This window comes from Buteo buteo, chromosome 16, assembly GCF_964188355.1.
Source record: "Buteo buteo chromosome 16, bButBut1.hap1.1, whole genome shotgun sequence".
In the NCBI taxonomy this organism is placed as follows: Eukaryota; Metazoa; Chordata; class Aves; order Accipitriformes; family Accipitridae; genus Buteo; species Buteo buteo.
The window spans coordinates 10,710,075-10,729,018 of NC_134186.1; the positions used below are offsets into that span (position 1 = coordinate 10,710,075).

An 18,944-nucleotide genomic window follows, 5' to 3' on the forward strand; every position below is an offset into this window, starting at 1 on the left:
CTTGGAAATGCTTTCTCTATGTTAAGGCTGTGTGTCTTCGTTTTTACCAATGCTGCTTTAATTACCACGGGTTGAAATCACCAGTTCTTGCAAGCACCTGTGGATTATTCCCACCCGCAATGCAAGGTCTTTGCGTAGAAGTTTAAACCTAAAGAGGATGAAGTTCTGTGTTTTCAGAAGGTATCTCGTGGGGCTTTTTTCTTAATTTGTCTTGTCTTCTTCCCCATTGCACCAGCAAAAACAGCAGGAAATCGAACGCGTGGACAAGTGGCTAAAGATGCTGAAGAAATGGGGCAAATACAGAAACAGTGACAAGGTAAGGAGGAAAAGAAAGAGCACGTGTCTGGAGGGATGGGAATGGTGCATCCTTCTAATGTGTCAGGCTTTTGAAAAGTTGATAGAGAAACCAGAGATCACCGGAAAATACTGCCTAATTCTACCTGTTAGTCTTTAAATCTTTCCTTGAAGTTGCTGGGTTACCAGTCAAGGGAAAAATCCTGTTCTGACTAGCATAATTTTTAAAATTGTTTCCTAAATGCTGCTGGCGTGTTTGCACTTCTGCTTCCCTGTGCAAACAGGAACACAGCAGAGATGTTCATGTGCCCAGCTGGGTCCCTGCCCTGAGAGCCGGGGGCGTTGCATGCTGCAGGTCACTTCTATGTCTCCACCACCTGGGAATGGCGTGGGAGATGTGACTGATAATGGTCCAGCTGATGTTCCTCATAATTCTCCCTGGAGGGAGAACTGTTTGTCTAGGACACCACCTAGATTTTGTGTTTTGGTCCTAGCTGTGCCTCTGAGAAGCCCCCGAGGCGTTAGATTGTGCGCACCCATCTGTGGAAATCAAGGATGGAGACAATAGCCTTGTGTGTTGGCTTTGGTGTTCAAAATAAGCTCTGCACCAAACGCCACTGCAAAATTGAGTTGGTTTTAATAAATAATATTTGTAATATGTTCCTATTACAAACCTCTTGAAACAAAAAACCCTTGAACCTAATGACAGGACCCTTGCTGGGTAAGGAGAGGAGTATTACGCCTGAGCTGCTCTGCTTACAGCACTCTGCACAGGAGAGGGCTGAAGCCCAGTGTCACCTCATTGCCACGGCCTCTACAGCCTCCTTGTTTGGCTGGAGGAGCAGGGTGTTTGGCTGTATTGCTTCTAGCTCCTTCTGAGAGTCCTTGGGAGAAACTTGAGCTCAGTTGAAAGGTTGTGCGGAGGATATCGGCATAGCTGCAGGGTGGGCATCAAGCAGAGCATCTCCCTCGCCCGGCCATCCAGAGTGATGTCAGGTTCACCCAGCCAAAGACTAGTTGTAGTCTCATCCTTTTTTAAAAAAAACCAACAAAATCTTATCTTCGTTACAGCAGGGATGGGATGGAGATGGACTTATGGGTTTTATAATTGTTCTGTTCACTTCAGGGTGGTTCTAATTATTTTGTTTATCGGTGCTGCTTCATGGGCAAAAACGGATGCTCTCCCATGGCTTTGGTTTTTCCAATTAGAAGTTAGCACTAATTGGTTAGTGGCCTTGTGGGTAAAACACCAAATTCCAGCAGAGTGCAGGGAATCCCTTCAGGACCTGGGGGCTGTTTGAGACGTGTAATGATGAGTGGTTTTAGCATGCCTTGGCTTCCCTGGGTCAGCCGGTGGCGACAGACAGGATCCGGGGTGAGGGATGTGTGGAGTGGTAGTGATCCCCATCTGTCTTTTGGATTTACCCCGATAATTAGCGGGTGTGTTAAGCATGCTGCAGCTGATGTCGCTCAGGTCTGCTGGATGGCGAGGGGCTAGACTGGCAAGCGGGTTTTGAGGGTCTTTGGGTCAGAAAATCACAGAGCTCTTGTAGTGAAATAAATGATGTTATTTATAACAGCCTGTAAATGGTTGATGACTCTTGGGCACAGACGTGGCATTGTCCCCATGCTGGGGGACTGAAAATGGCCACCCCCCCCTCCCAGCAAATGGAGAAGCAATGCTTGGCCCCAAGCAGGGAAGGAGGAGTCTGGTGACCCCGGGCAGCAGAAAGGAGCTTTGGTTTCAGTCCCGTCCAGCCTAACACCCTGCTGCCTTGCGCCAGTGCAAGTGCAGGCAGGAAGGTCTGTACATCAGAGCAGCCATGCAGCGTTAAGTGCAAAGATCCTGACAGGCACAAAAAAAGTGCTTTAAAAAAAATAATAAAATTGGGTTGTATCCTTCACCTGGATGTGCACCCCCATGCTCTTCTGTCAGGAGCATGGAAGCTGCTCGGAGATTCCTGCTGCCACAGGTCAGTGCAGCTCAGACATAGCATTTCAGGGGCCTTTTGCTGGGTCACAGTCATGCTGTTCAGATGGTTATGGGTTTTTTTTCTAGCTAAAGTAAATGGGACAAGCCCTTAATCTGATCTTTCTAAAGCAGAGTGGGTTGGTTTTGTTCCCTCTCTGAGCACTCGGGCTGTCACATCTGCATTGCACGTTTCCTTCAGGTTTGTTTTCGCCACTTCGCTGATGTGATGGAAGCCTGAGTGTCACAAGACAGCAGCTCTGTATTACTTTAATAAAGACTAGGATGTAAGCTTTGAAAAAAACCTCTTGCTGAAGACAGAAGCCTTCCCTTTGATGTTCATTTTGATAGACTGCGCTTCATAAGAGGGAAAAAGATCTTGTTGCAGGAACCCCAGGCAGTTTCACAGGGAAGCTGCCCTGACTTTGGTGCTGCTGGAGTGATGTAGAAACCTGTCTTATTTTCCAGGCTGGGACTTTCTGGACTTCAGGGCCAACCTTATGAATCCCAGTTCATGTGATGGAGCTGGCAGACGGCTGACCACAGCAAGTGCTTGAAGAGGGACTCTTGGCTTATCAAGCAGGCTGTTGTGTTTTGCAGCATCTTAGTACCTGATTGGGGCGTAGGTTGTTGTCCCAGCTTCTGGGTTGTGAAACATCAGCAGGAGGAGGGAGGTTGTGTACCCATCCAGGGCACTGGCCCCAAAGCAACCACCTGTCAGTGGGCAAGAAAGCAGCTTTTTCAGACCCCTGCCATGAGCCATCCCCAGAGAGCAGCAGGTTTTGCTCTCTGTTCCCCCACCTGTTGCCAGTTTGCATCCCTGTGTGTTGCTGGTTGCAGTCTGGCTGTTGTGGCTGTCACAGATTATAGGAAAAAAAGCTGAAAAAACCCCTAAAGAGGAGGGCTTTTTACAGTCCTTAGCTCAGGATGGCCCAGCTATGCCTAAAATCATTCCTGGCATAACCTTCTTTCAGGATGAGCAACAAATAGGATTATCCCAGTTAAAGTGATGCCCTGGGGTTCCTTGTGCTCATCACTGCATCAGATCTGTCTCCATCTCTGTTCTAGGCACATTTCTTAGCAATCTGATTTAATTTCAGTAGCAACATCAACAAAAAGTGACACCAGCACAATTCCTCGCCTGGATGGGGTTAGGCTGATGCAGTGGTGCCTTTTCCTGGCTGTACTTCCACAACCAAAAGGGTACAAAAATAAAGGAGTCCATGCAAGGACCACACTGCTTTGCAGAGTTCAGGTACACAAACCTGCCAAGAAGTGCTAAATTGTGTAATTCAGGGTTCAGCACAGGGAGGCTCAGGTGGTCTGTGTCCTCTTCACTGCTGTTTTAAACCCAAGTTTAAATCCCAGCCTGCCTCTGCTTGGGAAGGTTAGGAAATGGTTGGTGCCATGTAAGAATCTACACAGTTAAGGCAGCACAGTTTTGCAGAGAAAAAAGAGGCTGTGCTGTGTGTGCTCCAATAGTGGGATAATTTATTTATCGTAGCCCTGAAATAAGTGGATTTCAGCCAGAAGTATCAGTCTTAGGAAGAGGATACGACCCCTGCATCATTTGCAAGCTGCTTCTTGCTGCTGGCCATGTGGGATGGGACCTTTAGAGAGGGATGTCTTTCACCAGAGTTGTCTGTTTTTTAGGCAAAGCCTGTCTTTGTGCACAGGGGTAGCCTTGTCTCTGCTAAGGTCACGGGAGTGCAGGGCGTTTAATCCAGTACATGCCAGCAAAGCGGTTTAGGATGAATCAGGGATCTGTATGGACTGACACAGACCCCCAAGAGCGAATAATCTGCTAACGCTGGGGAGAGCCAGCAGATGTTTGTCATGGCAGGGTTGGCTGAAATCAGGTCTGCCCGCAAATGCCACAGGAAAGAAAGAGGGTTGTGCCTGGGAGCTGCAGGGTGACTTCTGTTGCTGGTTTTTTGCCATTTTGGAAAGGCAGGTAGCATATTCCTCTCCCCCAAAAGCAGTCCTGGTAATAAATGTAAATGTCGCCCCCTCCCCCAACACATCGTCTTTAGGATTTAAATTTGCTCCTGCTTTGCTGCTGAAGCTCCTGCAGACCTGCTGGCACCCCATCCAGCATAGCCAAGGCTCCAGCTGCAGGGACAACAGCTGAGTTGGGAGCAACCATTATCTATTCAAAAAGAAAACCATGCACAACCAAGTCCAGGCTGTCAAGTGTCTTGCATGACCATCTCATCAATCAGGCGGCTACATGGTGCAAAAAACAAGTCCTCTTCTGTAGGGTGGTGGTGGTCATGGTGGTGGTGGTGGAGGCTTCACCCACCACTCCAGGTGAAGATTTTCACAGCTCAGCTCCCCTGGTGCATCACTGGTGGAGGAAGTGAAGGAGCCCTTCCTCTCCAGAAGGATCAGTCTTTGAGGCCTAAAGGAACTGAGGAAGGGGGGCTGCTCCGCACTTCAGGGTTTTGTAGATGTATGGTGGGTATACGGAGAGGCTTGACACTGAAATTGCCATGCATACCCAAAACTTGGGCATTACTTCCGCAGTCTCCTCCTGGTGGACCATGCACATGGCTGAGAAGCTAACAGTGACAGGCTCCAAAATGTGAAAGTGAGCTGAAATATGTATATTCTGCTTTAAAAAGCCAGCCCACCCCTCCCAAACCCTTTTGAACTTCAGTGTCTTAACTACTGCAAAAAGATGTCGCGTGTTTTAAGGCAGTGACTCCACCCCTCTAATTAAAGGCCTGGAGCACTTGGTTGGGTACTTTTCAGAGGAGATCTCTGATGCAGGAAGATGGAGCTCAGGTCTGTACTTTTATAGTCTTCCCCATCCCACCTACTGGAAACAAACTACATGGGGAGGGGAGAGATGGGGGTGGGGTGACGATGGCCTCTGTGCCACAAGCCTTGTATGTTAAAGTCTCAAGAGGGAAGATGATCCTATGGCAAAACCCAGAGCAAGTTTTTAAACACCATGGGTTCAGTCCTTGGCTCTGACACAGCCTTTCTACACAGCATCTTGAGCCATTCCTTCGACCACCAGCATCTCCATTTGTGAAATGGGATGATGTCCATTCTTCCTGCCCTGCATTGGTCTGTCAGTCAGTCTGCATGGGGCATGGTCTAGGTGCTCTCTTCCCATCAGTAAGGGCTGAGCGGTTTATAAGAGACAGAAGATGGTGACCTTGAGGGTTGCTTTTTTCTTCTCACATGGAGCAGGAGTTGCCATCACCTGCTGTCTTCCCAGCATAAATGCTGCTTTTAATGGTAACTTCCATGTTTTCCTTCAAGTTTCACAATGAAGGAAAATTGCTCATTTTAACTCCGTGTGACTCACAGCTCTGAGGTTTTATCACTTTCACATCTGGAGGCGGTGGGAGGAGGAAAGCCCTTGGATAAATAACAGGGAGGCATTTCAGTTCAGTTCCATCTCAGTGTGTTTTGTAACTCCCCTGTTCTGTCACACTCTCATGCAGAGAAAATCATTAGAGACATTAGCTATATGCCAGTGAGGGTTGCATTCATTAAAGGACAACAATACCAGCTCTGGGAATTCAAAACAAAATCACTTTCTTCCCACGGAGCTCAGCATCATCTTCTACCTTGGCAGCTGTCAGTTGTTCTCTCCTAATCCATTAGAAATAAATAATTTTTTTCTGAATTGGTGATTTTATCTGAATTGGTACATCCTCCAGTTTCTTGATCCTATCTCAGCTTTTGCTTCATGAAGTCACAAGCGCTTGTGGGAGCCAGGCTTTCGTGGACACCTTACCAGTACCACTGTGGGGATGTGGTTCATCTAACCCCGTCACTTTGTGTCTCACAAGGCATTGTACTTCTTTCATCTTGATTTAGTGACTCTTAGGGAATGGGAATCTCTTGTTCGTCTCCTTGGTCTTTCAGCCATGGGCATGAAGCTGTCTGCATGGCACAAAGGTTTGCTGCCCTCCAGAAACGCCTCCTCAGGTGAGCTTGGACGAGTGGAGTGGCTCCCCTGGGTGTGCAGATGGTGAATTAGTGATGTCCAGCTTAAAATGCGGAATGTGTTGAATAGGATGGTGGCTTCCATGGTCACATCTTGGTGGTGAGATGCTTTATAGGGGGCAGCTCTTATTTGGTGCATACAGAGGGGAGGACAGGATCTTGCAAAGGATTTCTGTAGGGTATGGTCCTGGCTATGCATTAGACCTTCAAAGCTGGTGCTAGGCAACACCTGGGGCAGGGCAAGCATTTGGCAAGTACTGAGAACTGGATTTTAAATGTTGAATGTCCATTCTACTTACAGGATCAGGATACATTACACTGACACTTTCTGTGTCAGCAGAAATACTGAAATATTTACCATAATGACGTGAAAAAGTGTTCTAACACACATCTAGCTCTCCTAGTACTACATGGTGGTCTTGGCATTTATTACATAGCTATTTTATACACTAATTTTGACTGGGATAGTGGTGTTATTTCTTTGCTGTCCCCTAGCCTGTCTACTTGAACCCCACCTCCTGTCTCGTCTCATATTAGCTCTTTGGGACAAGAGCCGTTGTGGCTGTGTTTTGCACTCAGTAGGTGCAGTGCTGCCATGCAGATGGTAACGAAACAAGGAGCATGGGTCTGTGCTCTCGGAGGCTGCGAGCCCAGGTGGGTTGACAGTTCAGTGCCATGGTTATGGTCTTTATAACCTTGTGCATAGGCTGGCATTAAAAAGTCAAGCTAGAAGTGAAAAAGCTGATGACATGAGATGGGTCAGAAAGGAAAGGTAACAGGAGCAGATGTTCAGCTTGGTGTAAGAGATGCAAAGGCAACTTGGTAGGACCATGTCCAGGAAACCTTCTGCTAGGATCTTGATGCTTCCCTGTGAATTGCGGGAAGCAGAACACCCTATGGAAAAAGAAGACGGATTTTGAAGGCAGTGAATGCATTTGTACCAGGCAATGCCAGTAGCTCCAGTTGATTGCCTGGTTGGGCACTGCCCTGCTCAGCCCTAAGCTCATTCCCATGACTGGGAATCCAGCACCTCTGTCCCCTCCCAAGGAATTGCCCGGTCCCGAGGGATCACCATGTCGCAACGTAAATCCCCTCCGTGGCTGGAGCTTGGGCACGTGCAGCAGGTCCTTCAGCATACCCCAGGGTCCTCAGGAACCTGGGGGAGTGCCACAGTTGGCTTTGTAGTGCATCTGCAAGGAGTTTCATGGGTAGGGTGAATGAAAGGGTGGAAAACATTCAGAAATGAGGCTTTTTTTCTTTTTTTTCTGAAGCTTTTTCTTTTAATGGAAGAAGTCAGGGATGGAACAAAAGCTCTTTTTTCTGTTTTCCATTGAAATTTAATGGTCTCTTTAGAGAGAGAGAGGGCTGTATGTCAAGAAAAAGGGAAGAGGCATCTGTGAGATGAAGTGAACATGTGGAGGCAGCGACACATGCACATTTGTCCCCAATCCCCCTCCTTGCTTGAGGAGTACCCTGCATGTTCAGGGGAGAGCCCTTGGTGTAGCCCACAGCCTCCTTTGCTACTTGTCAAGCCACAAGAGTTGCTGTGGATACGTGCCTGTGGCTCTCATGGTAAGGGCTCTCCTTTCCAAGGGGAAATGTATTTTTCTCCCAGTCCCTGAGGATCCAGGTGAGAACAGCCATGCCAGGTTAGATCAAAGGCTTCCAAGCCAAGGGTGCTATGTCTGGTCCTTGGAGAGGAGTCCATGGGCAGGCTGGTGTGCATGGAATGGGACCGCTGTGAAGCACCTGAGATGTCTCCATGTACAAAGGTCCCTGTCCAGCTCTTCCAGTAAGGTTCAAAGCATGAGATGTGGCTTGATTTTGACTGAGTAGGTGTCTTTGATGGATGCAAGTGCTCAGCTCATCCATCAGATTGGAGATGCCCTCACTGCGCCAGCGCAGGCAGAGGAAGTGATTGGTTGGTGTGTCCGCTCAGATGGCTGGTGGTCCGCATCAGCAAACCATGGAGCAAATCTGTTCTGCCACCAGCAGGACCCGCTAACCTTCAATGTGTTTCCCTCCGCACAGATGTGCCGGCGAGTGTACAAAGGGATCCCACTTCAGGTGCGAGGCCAGGTCTGGTCGCTTCTGCTGGATGTCGAGAAGATGAAGAAGGAGAATGAGGGAAAATATGAGGTACAGGCTCTTCCTGGCAAAGACAATGGGAGCAAGGTGATGGGGAGGCTGGTTTGGTGGGGCTTCACCAGCTGGTCGGACCCGTGGTGGATGCAGGTGTCTCCATCTCCACCAACATGGGCAGGAGGGAAATGGGGGTCCCTACGGGGATGCTTTAAGGGCCAGGGGTGGGCACCCAGCCCTGGCATCCTCCCTCGCAGGGTAGCAGCGTGCTGAGCACCCTACAACATGCACTGGTGGTGAGACCCAATCTGTCTGTGAACTGCTGCGACCTCTGAGAAGGAAGGGCTTAAAATTAGCGAGGGCCGAAAATGCAAAGGGTATAGATTCTTTATCCATGTGTGTATATTAAGCTGGGCCCTTTTAGTACGTTCTCCAGCTGCTTTCCCTGATACGCTGCTTCCATTTATTCTGCTGGAAGCTGCAAACAAAGATGCTGTCAGTGTTACTGCATCCTTAGGCAAAGATGCAGGGAAGAGGAGGGGGAAGCTTAGCAAAGGTACTGCTTGCAGTTCCCTGAACTCCCCGGAGTGATGCGGAGTAGCCACGAATACCCTGAAGCGAAGCGGGTAGGTGCTGGATGGGAGTACCCCAAACCTCTCCGTGTGCTTGAAAATTTCACTCGGGGCGTTTTGAAATGCACAGCAAGGTCAGAAGCCTTAAACAAGCTGACAATGGGTCATTAGTTGAGAAACCCAATTAAGGGTGAGGTGAGGGCATGTCTTGCAAGCTTGAGGGGGGGGATTTCTGAGCACAGGGTCCTGGCTTACACTTAGATGTGCAGCTGGAAGTTGACTGGCAGTGTTGGAAGAGCTTGGATTAAAGTGGCTTCTTTTATCTTCCATCTTCAATCTTTTTATAACTGTCTTGAAAGTTTCTATTAAAAATCAAATAAAAATCATTTTTCTATTAAAAACACTCATCTTCTCTGCAGATAGGAGAAAAGTCTGCCTTGCGTTGCTTCCTACGAGAGCACTGCATGCTGCAGGCTTAGATTCCTTGGTATAAAATAAGCAATTTCTGTTTCGTGTTTCGCAAGAACCCAAGTGACTGGGCTTGCTGTATTTTGTTATTTTTTATTTCAGGTATCTTGGCTCCTTTACACTGCCTCTTTCCATATGTAGCGTGTGGAAGCCCTTGGTTGATAATTAACTTCTTTTCCAAACTTGTGTTATGATCTAGCTTCCATCACATACCCAAGCGAGGATCAGGGCGTTGTGGAGACAGTTATGTTTCAGAGGCAGGAGGTCGAGTGTTGCTTCCAGCACGTGTTTCTAAAAATCCCTGCCTATTAAGCAGGGTGATGCTAACGCTCATTATAGTTAGTAAAGCGTAGATGTTAATAGCGAGATGCCACTGGGACGCAGTCACGTGCAGGGGCTTCAGGAAGGCGGGCTGGGCTCACGGCAATAAGCAGAGATAACAAAGCTCTCCCAGCATGCAAATTCTTATCGTCCCCCCTCCCTTGAAGCTGTGTTGCACAGGCAGGGAAGCAATCCAAACAAATGAAAGTCACAAGGAGTTTATCTGTACTCCAGCGGGGTCTGCAATAAACAGGAGCTTCAGGGCTAATAGGCTTTGTTGGATGCAACCCCCCTACAAGCTCATCTTAATCTACCTCTTTTTTGATGCCACCTGCCGCTAGTAATTAGCTCTCCCCTAGTTTCCTCCAGAAGAGGCTCAGTGCAGGTCTTGGATGAGGGGTTTTGCTTTCAAGAAGGGACTAAGCCTCAGCCCCAGCCCTGTGTCCTGGAGGGGCTGGTCCCAAGGCCACCCCATTTCTCCTTGGGGCATGAACCGTGGCACAAAAGCCTGGCTTTTGCATGTGCCTTGAGTTTTGAGCGTGCCACCTGGCAAATGCCAGGTGATTTTATCTTTTTTTATACCCACTGCTCCCTCTGTAGAGGTGTTGCCCCCTGCGCTTGGGCTGGCGGAGGAGCTACTTTTCCAGCCACATGGGATACCTTGCTCCCCATGTCCGTGCTACCTCCGGAGTGATGCGATTAAAAAGCCTGGTCTAGTTGCTTCCACAGTGCTTTATCTTATCCCAACTGTTGTCTAAGTCCTCTCCGTGCAAGTCTCCAAGTCTTCCTCAAGGCCATGGCAGCTCAAGGCCGATGCTGCAGGAGGCCAGAGGCCACACTTGGTTTTAATGTGGTTGTGATGCTCTGCCTCCCTGAGGTTTTATAGCCACAGCCAGGGGGGCTTGAGGAGAGCTGAGAAGGCGGCAGGAGAAATGTGCTGGCCGTGGGGCAGAACAGAGGCATCCTGGCTTTTACCTGCTGCTTTGTAAAAGGTCTCTGGGATGGGACCTCCAGCTTCCCAGCCTCTGCTCTGCTGCTGGCTTGCAGGGCTCACAGCGCTCATGAGCTCGGGAGAGCATCTGTGGACCCCCCCAGGTGACTTAAACGAGGGAAACAAGGAGAACAACCCATCCTGGGCTTCTTGTTTACTATCTGCAGAATTAATAAAGCCTCCATATGTGCATGGAGGTGACAAAATGCTGTGCAACCTACCTGCTATTCAGGTGCAGTGATTTAAAAAAAAACCCAAAGCAGGAGTTTTTACAGTTTTGGGAGATTTCTGTGTTGCCAGGAAAACAAGAGGGCCTTTAGCAGGGAAATTTGAACTGAAGTGACCTGGTGCATATGAATAGTCATCTTGTTTCAGGTAGTCTGTCTGCTTTATAGAGGGCAAGGTGCTGTAGGATGCAGAAAGCACAGTATTTACAGCAGGGAAATGATGTTGTTCATCAGATCTTCATTCCATCATCACTTTTACCCTCCCTTGTCTTGTGCAGGCAATAATTCAAAATAGCCCCTGCGCTGTTGCTCCTCCATACAGCTGCTTTCAAGGTTAGAGTTAATATTCCCGAGATGCTGTGACTGCCCTCAGCGCTGGCTGTGCTGGACACATCTGGATGCTGTTAATGACCTTTTGGTGTTCCCCAGAGCTGATGTGGCCACCTTGAGAGGTCAACAGCAGCCTGGAGGCACCTTGTATCAGGCTGACAAGCATTCATAGGAAGGCAGCTGCTGGAGCAGATGATTAAGTATCTGTGCAGATGTGCTATTTTCTGTCTCTTATGTGAGCAAGGAGGGGTCCTGACCCTGGGCTCCAGGCAAGCTGGGCTTGCTGCTCATGTCTGCTGCCCCTAACCTGCTGGTGGATCTCGGGCTGCCTGAAGACAGCCACAAAATATATTTTATTAATGCAATTAACCCTGGAGATATTAAAGAAGGAGGGCATGATCACCAGCAATATCTAAAGGCTGTGAGATGAGATGCTTGGCTATAGCATAATGGTCCTTGTCTGCATGCACAGGGCTGAGTAGTGGGTTCTGAATGGGACTGCTGTGGGATTCGTCCATGGAGCATCTTCAGCTTGGGACTCTGAGGGCACAGTTGGTTGAGGTGGGCTTAGCTTTGGTTTGAATTTCCTTTTTTTGCAGTGGACCTCAGTCCTTTATCTGTGTGATGCTGCTTTAAATGATTAGCCAGCATGGGGGGAGCATGGGGATTCTCGGCTTTGAATTTAGCTTCTGTTCTGGACTCTACCAGTTCCTTAAAATTTGCACCAATCCAAGGGAATACCCCAGAATTGCTTTATTAGTGGAAACTCCTTAAACCTAAGATGATTCTTTCTGCAGGAGAAGTAGTAGTTGGAGATCACTTCATAGAGTCCATCTTGTTACAGTTTGAACTTGATTATGACTGAGCCTCTGAAGCACTCAGGGACTTGGTGTGTACATCTGTGTGTTGGTTATAGGAGTGTGTCATTCCTTAAACGCCAGCAGAGGTCTCGATGCCGTATGACAGCCAGACTGGGTACCACAAAGAAATCAGAGTGGAATTTAATTGTAAAAGTTCTAGATTCTGAAAACTGGGTATCTGCATTGGAAGGTGGGCAAAGGCTGGGTTGGCAGCTGCCGCTGCCATAGTGTATGAGCATGGGGTCATCCCCTTCTCCCTGGGCCAGCAGCACAACCGAGGGGCCTGGGATTCACCTGCAGGCTGCAGATAGTTGTTCGCTGCAAGATGGCAGTGTCCCTGAGTCATTCTGCGATAGCTCTGTGCAGCTCATGACCTGCCACTCCTGTGGTAGGAAGCATGCCATCTCGCTGTGTGAAGGGAAGAGTGGGCTGAGATGGTGTCTGACTCCTTCTTCTCTGCCCCTCTCCCTTCCAGCAAATGAAAGAACAAGCAAAGAGCTTTTCATCAGAAATCAAGCAGATAGATTTGGACGTTAACCGCACCTTCCGAAACCACATCATGTTTCGGGATCGCTATGGAGTGAAGTGAGTACGGGAGGCTTTGCGCAGCTGTACAGGCATCGGTGCCGGTGGGTGTGTGTGGGATGAGCTGGATGGGGTGGCCAGCAGCCCACTGGCTTGGACTGGCCACCACCCCCCTGGCTCAGAGCAGCTCACAGGAGAGCAAAGCCATCTCTGCCTGCTCCACAAACCATCAGCGCATGGTACAACCCACAGATGTTGGGCTGCTGATTCTCTCTTCAGAGAGGTCCACACTGGACCACGTTCAGCCCCAGTTCTTGAGCCAAGCATCAGCCTGTTGCGGTGCCTTGTCCCCCAAAGTGCTAGGGTTGCAGTTGTAGAGGGCTTGGTTTGGGATGGGTGGGATGATGGGGTGTGTCTGTTGGGAGCAGGCTGGGATGGTGTGGACATGGCCTCCACAACAGATGGGGTCGGAGAGGTTTGACAAAGTGGCTTTGTCACTTGGATGAGTCACACCTGGCTGCCCTACACAAACGTAAAGTCTGCAAGGAAGCCTGCACTGCGTATCTGTATGGTGATGACTCCTTTAGCAAGGAGGGAAGGGAGAAAGGAACCTACTCATAAAATGGTGGCAGTGCTTTCCCCAGGGTGTATAACACTGGATGCCTGGGTGGTTGCAAGTCTATTAAAAACCCACCACCACTCCAAACCCGAAGAGTAGGTGTGTTGAACAGAGCATGTGTAGGTACGTGCTTGTCTCCCCAGGAGACGTGCTGAAGGAGCAGGCTGGTTCAGCCCTGCTCCGTGGGGCCACTGGTGACTCCCCCCTGAAGGAGGAGGTCCCATTGTACGTCCATCAAGGTGCTTTCTGGTTCTGTGAGCCCTACTCTTGCAAAATGCTTAAGTACCAGTTGGCTGGGTGTTTTCAGAGCCTTTGCTCTCTGTGTGTACGCGTTGGTGTGCATACAAAGCTGGAGACCTCGTGCTCAGGTGTTTTAACATCCTTCTTTCTCCCCAGGCAACAGGCACTCTTCCATGTCCTATCAGCATACTCTGTTTATAACACCGTAAGTAGTAAGTTAGTCCAGTTAAAGTGAGTAGCGTTGTGCTTTATGTGTATATATATATATATAAAAAGATTTTTTAAAAGCTTTATATGTATCTATATATGTGTATACATGTAGATTTGTGTGTGTGTGTGTGTGTGTATATATATATATACACACAGCCCCACATTTAGCCAGTGGTAATTCCAATTTTAAGTCCTAATACTTGTTTGTACAGACAGCTGCAAGACTCGCAGGCAGCACAAGTCTTTGCACAGTTGTTTCATACCCTTGTTCATTTTGTCACCTGGTAAATGACATCTGGCAGATGCAGTTTGGGCAAGTGTCAGCAAAGAACAAGGGATTGCCCTTTGGCTTTCCAACAAGACTAGCCTCCTGGCTGAAGGCCCATCATGTTTCTGACTTTGTCATACACTGAATGGCATCCTTGTTGAAAACACTGATTTATTACAGCGAACCAGTCATTTTTAGCTGAAGGGCACAGGCAGAGTAAGCCTAAATTAGCAGCTGAACCTACTGCCTCCATCTCCAGGAGGGAACAATTACCCCAGAAGGCACAGAAGATGCTAAGGGGGGGAGTCAAGGAAACAAAGACCCTGTCTTCCCTCATACCAGATAAATGCTTTACCAGACTTATTTGTTCTTTAATTACTTCAGTGCTCACGTGGGTGAAGGAATCCAAAACAGCATCATAGCCACATGCTGTTTGTCATCCCGTTCCTTGAAGTAGCTGCAGGCACCTCTTATATTGGGGTTTCTGTCCCTCACCCTCCAGGCTTGAGCAGGGCTCGTGGTGGGCATTGCCTGCAAGCCCCTCACCTCCCGCTGGAGGACCTGCTTAAGCGGGTCCAGAGGAGGCCATGAAAATGATCAGAGGGCCAGAACACCTCTCCCGTGAAGAAAGGGGGAGAGTTGGGGTTGTTCAGCCTGGAGAAGAGAAGGCTCCGGGGAGATCTTATTGTAGCCTCTCCATATATAAAGGGGGTTTATAAGAAAGATCAAAAGACTTTTTGCCAGGGCCTGTAGTGACAGGACAAGGGGCAACAGTTTTAAACTGAAAGAGGGTAGGTTTAGATTGGACATGAGGAAGACATTTTTTACAGTGAGGGTGGTGATGCATGAGAACAGGTTGCCCAGAGACGTTGTGGATGCCCCATCCCTGGCAGTGTCCAAGGCCAGGTTGGATGGGGCTTTGAGCAACCTGGTCTAGTGGAAGGTGTCCCTGCCCATGGCAGGAGGGTTGGAACTAGATGATCTTCAAAGGTCCCTTCCAACGCCAGACCACTCTGTGAGTCAGTGACATGGTAGATGCTGTAGACATATGGGTACTGTGAATTTGGGCATATAGGATAAAGACCTTGAAATGGGGCAAACCTTGAAAGAGGAGAGGGAGGCAGAGGCAGCCTGACCTGCTTCTGCAGCTTTAGCATCATGGTGGGGTCTGACGGCATGGCAGCACGTGTGCCCTTCTTGGGTCTTGCAGGAGGTGAGCTACTGCCAAGGGATGAGCCAGATCGCAGCCATCCTCCTGATGTACTTAAACGAAGAGGATGCATTTTGGGCACTGGCACAGCTGCTGACCAACCAGCGGCACGCCATGCATGGTAAGGCTGGGGTGGGATGCAGATGGGGGCTCTTGTGATGGGAGGGAAGGCTCTTTAGGTTGGTCAGTAGAGCCTTGTTTCTCCTCAGGTACTTGTTTAAAGTGGGTAAGGCTTAATTATGTGCCGATGCAACCTGACTACAGAGCTGAACTTCACTCTTGGAGGCAGACAAGCTCATCAGAGAAAAATGTGGTTTATCGGCACTGAGCTTTAGTGCTCAGTAATTAACACTTCCACAGAGGTGCTATCTTCCCTCTGGAGTGCCTTGCCCTCGGCAATCAATTAACTCAAGGTTACGAGTTTTTAAACAGTCTCACAGAAGTACATCCAAGAGCATCATGTAATGCTCTGTTTTTAGCATGCCACGAGCTACATGCCCTTGTGTTTTTTGTGGAGATGTAATTCCACCAAATGTGCTGGATTATTTTACTTCAAACACATTAAAGATCCTTCTGTCTTACTTGTGGTTAACAGTAATCTATGCACAGAGGGTTATTTCATGAGCAGAGGGCTAAGCATCATGGCATGATAACTCCAGACAGTCTTATATGCATGTCCTGTTAGATTACGGGGCGCTGCACAAGGTTGTGGTGTTCAAACATCTTCAGCTTTTCTCTGAACCTTGGTAAGCACCGAGGTGTGTTCAGAGAGGTCTTGGCCAAGCCAAGTCTCAGGCGGGCAGGTGGTGGGGAGGTGAGTGGGTCTGCTCTGCGGGGCTGGACTGAGAAGGACCAGCTGGGGTTGGTGCTGAGGGTGCCGTCGCCCAGGCAGACAGGGTGAAGAATGGGCTCTGGGAGGGATGCCGAGGGAGGTAGCTGGGCGTGCTGTGGTCCAGCCGACTTAAACAGGCAATGCAGGGGATGAGTTTCTAGAAAATGAGGCTGCCTCCATTACTGCTGCAGAGCTTTTCTGATTACTTTTTATTTCTCTCATCTTTTCTCATGAAGGTTTTTTCATTCCTGGGTTCCCGAAGCTGCAGAGATTTCAAGCTCACCACGAGCAGATTTTAAGCAAACTGTTTCCCAAACTGAAGAAGCACATGGTATCTCTTTGCTATCAGTCTCTCCATACTAATATCATGTTTTAATGCTAAAGCAATTAATGTAATATTCTGCCAAATAGATGCACAACTGAATGTATTTCTAACCATGTAGGGCTGCCTCAGCCGCAAAGAGGCAAGTGTTTATTAAATGGGGTGCCTGAATCTTGCCGAGGCATATGGTTAACATTTGCTTGCTGGTCATCATTAGTGTAGGGACTGCTAAAATCTAAAACCAGGCAGGAAGGCTCAGGGAGCCTGCGGTAGAAGGAGCTGTTGCATACAGCAGTGAGGCTGGGCTGTGTTCTTACACCTGCTGCAAAGCCCAAAGGGTGATGCTGGACTATCTGGAGTCTTAATTCAATAATTATTAGCCCCAACTGCTTGCATTTAATGGCTTTGCTGTTGTTTAAAGACAGGAGGCGTCTAAGATTTGCTGTGTGTTTGGTTGCTTGGGCACATCCAGTTGTTTTTCTCTCTAGCAGATGGTACAAGGACATTTTGTGGCTAGAGGAGCATCTGCAGGACACATCAACTGCAGTCTAATGTCTAGGCGACTATTTTGCAACACCTGCTTCCTTTTTTTTTCCCCTTTTCCCCCCTTGCATTTGTTGTAGACAGTTGGTATTCAGTGGCCAGACTCCTGAATGTTTCTTATGCTCCTAAGGGGCTCAGTGGCCCGGCTCCAGGAAAAGCTGCTTATATTGCCATCATCTGCAACAGCTCTTCCTTCATGCTGCAAATGAGCCAGCCCTGGCCATAAAAGTGAAACAGAGCCAGGACAGGTTTTCACTTAATTATAGCCATGAGGAGGGGGGAAACCTGGGTGGGAAGGATGGGAATGACTCTGAAAGCTGATCGTGCTTTCTGGCTCCCAAAGGCTCTCCAGGCTTGCAGGTGCTCAGCACCAGCCAAAAGCAAAGGCCGGAGCTGGCCATTAATCCCACAGGCTTCTTTCTCTTCCCATCTCCGCTGCTTTGCTGGCTTTGCAGCAGCGGTCATGTCGACTTAAGGCACTGTGCATCCCAGTACCAGCTATGCCAGGCTATCAGCCATGCCAGAAAAAGCAAAGCTGTGTGTGAGTGTTGCACCAGGTGCCAGACAGAGGTAGAAAAGTGATAGACTGCGGTGACGTTTGTGAGGTTTTTAAGAGTTTTCCTTAGCCTGTCAGGCCGTTCTGCTTCTGCAGCAGCCATGCCGTGCAAGTGAGGTAGTGCTAGCAAAGCTGGCTTGACTGTGCAGCTCTGGATTTACCTGTGGGGATACTTGGGGTTAATCATTTTTGTGGTGCTCTGAGAGACTCGCATGAGAATTGCTATGGAAAGAAAAATGGTAGTCTGCAAGGAGTGCGTGGATTGGGTTCCTGGAAGGTTTTTGTAAATCCCTGGAGTAGATATCCGACCAGAAAAGCTTGTCCTAGAAATCCCTCTCCAAAGTTGTGGCTGAAGTCTGGCCACATTGAGGATCAGGTTCGATGAATGTGTTGGGCAAAGGGCCAAAGCAGGGCTTCAACGTTGGTATTTAAAGCAGGGGCTTTGTTGGGAGACAAACCACAGCCAGATCCTGCACCCAGACCCCAGCATTAATAAACCAACCAACCAACCAACCACCCTCCCCAAAAGCCCTACGAGTTGCTTGAACCTCCAGCAGCCATCCTGGTGAAACACCTTTCTTTGCTGTCTCCTCCTAGGACAAAGAGCAGATGACTACAGGGATTTACACGACCAAGTGGTTCCTGCAATGCTTCATTGACCGGGTGAGGATGCTCTGCAGGCTGTTTGCTGCTCTGCCACTTGCATGCACGGTTAATCCACCTTTTTTTTTTGAAAAAAGTATCATAATTTGAAGAAGGTGTTAATATTTTATAAGGTGGGATATTATGCACACTCTCATAAGGCAAAAAAGTTAATAAGGGAGAAGCTAAAAATAACTGTGTCACTGATGACAAGCCAATTCCTACTGCCTCATCACAAACGGTCACTGGGAGATGGCTTGGCAGCAGCAGTATAAGCTTCAAAGTCAGGAGAGATCTTCTTCTTGCCCACTGGCACTGCTGCAAAGGCATTAACCTCACTTTGGCTCTGAAAACAATGTAGGGAGAAGAGCTGGAGGCACAAACCTCAACAAATAGCACTGCAGCAGCTGCAGGCAAAGGAGCAGGCTGGGCACTGGAGACACGTGAAAGTGTGAGAAAATTACCCTGATTTGTCCAGAGCTAATTTGCCTGTCCCAAGCCAAGACTGCTTTATTTTTAGGGGCAGCATTGTGCTTGCACACTTGAATGCAAGATCCAGACTTGCTGATGTTTAGGACACCTCTGTGTCCCCAGTCTCAATTTTCTGCTGCCCCGTCTCCTACAAAACAGTGGGTGACCTCTTCCCCTTGAGAGGGAGCTCACTGCTTTGCAGTCTGTCACTAAAAGCTGTATAAAATGCAAAATCCCGTTAACTGCAGTAACATGGTAAAAGAGCTGCAATGGCCAGTCATGCTAAACTCGGGAGAGTAAGCGCAGCATCCTAAATTTGAACTTAAATGTCACTGTAGGACTAGTATTAATTTCTGTGTTGGTGAGATGCCTCAAATCTTTGCTGGGAGATCATAGAATCATAGAATGGTTTGGGTTGGAAGGGAC

The 18,944-nt window shown here is 48.6% G+C and overlaps 1 protein-coding gene across 12 annotated transcripts in view; it reads left to right on the top strand.

Moving 5' to 3' along the window:
- Positions 1-18,944, top strand: part of LOC142040230 (USP6 N-terminal-like protein) — an 87,616-nt gene that overhangs the window by 57,823 nt on the left and 10,849 nt on the right. For 9 of the 12 annotated variants that reach the window (XM_075047818.1, XM_075047819.1, XM_075047815.1 and 6 more), the window contains 7 exons: positions 236-316; positions 8,261-8,368; positions 12,556-12,665; positions 13,621-13,669; positions 15,153-15,273; positions 16,221-16,315; positions 18,003-18,068. In XM_075047818.1, coding sequence (XP_074903919.1) covers positions 236-316; positions 8,261-8,368; positions 12,556-12,665; positions 13,621-13,669; positions 15,153-15,273; positions 16,221-16,315; positions 18,003-18,068 — 630 coding nt within the window. The other 3 variants (XM_075047824.1, XM_075047826.1, XM_075047825.1) reach the window with 3 other exon arrangements.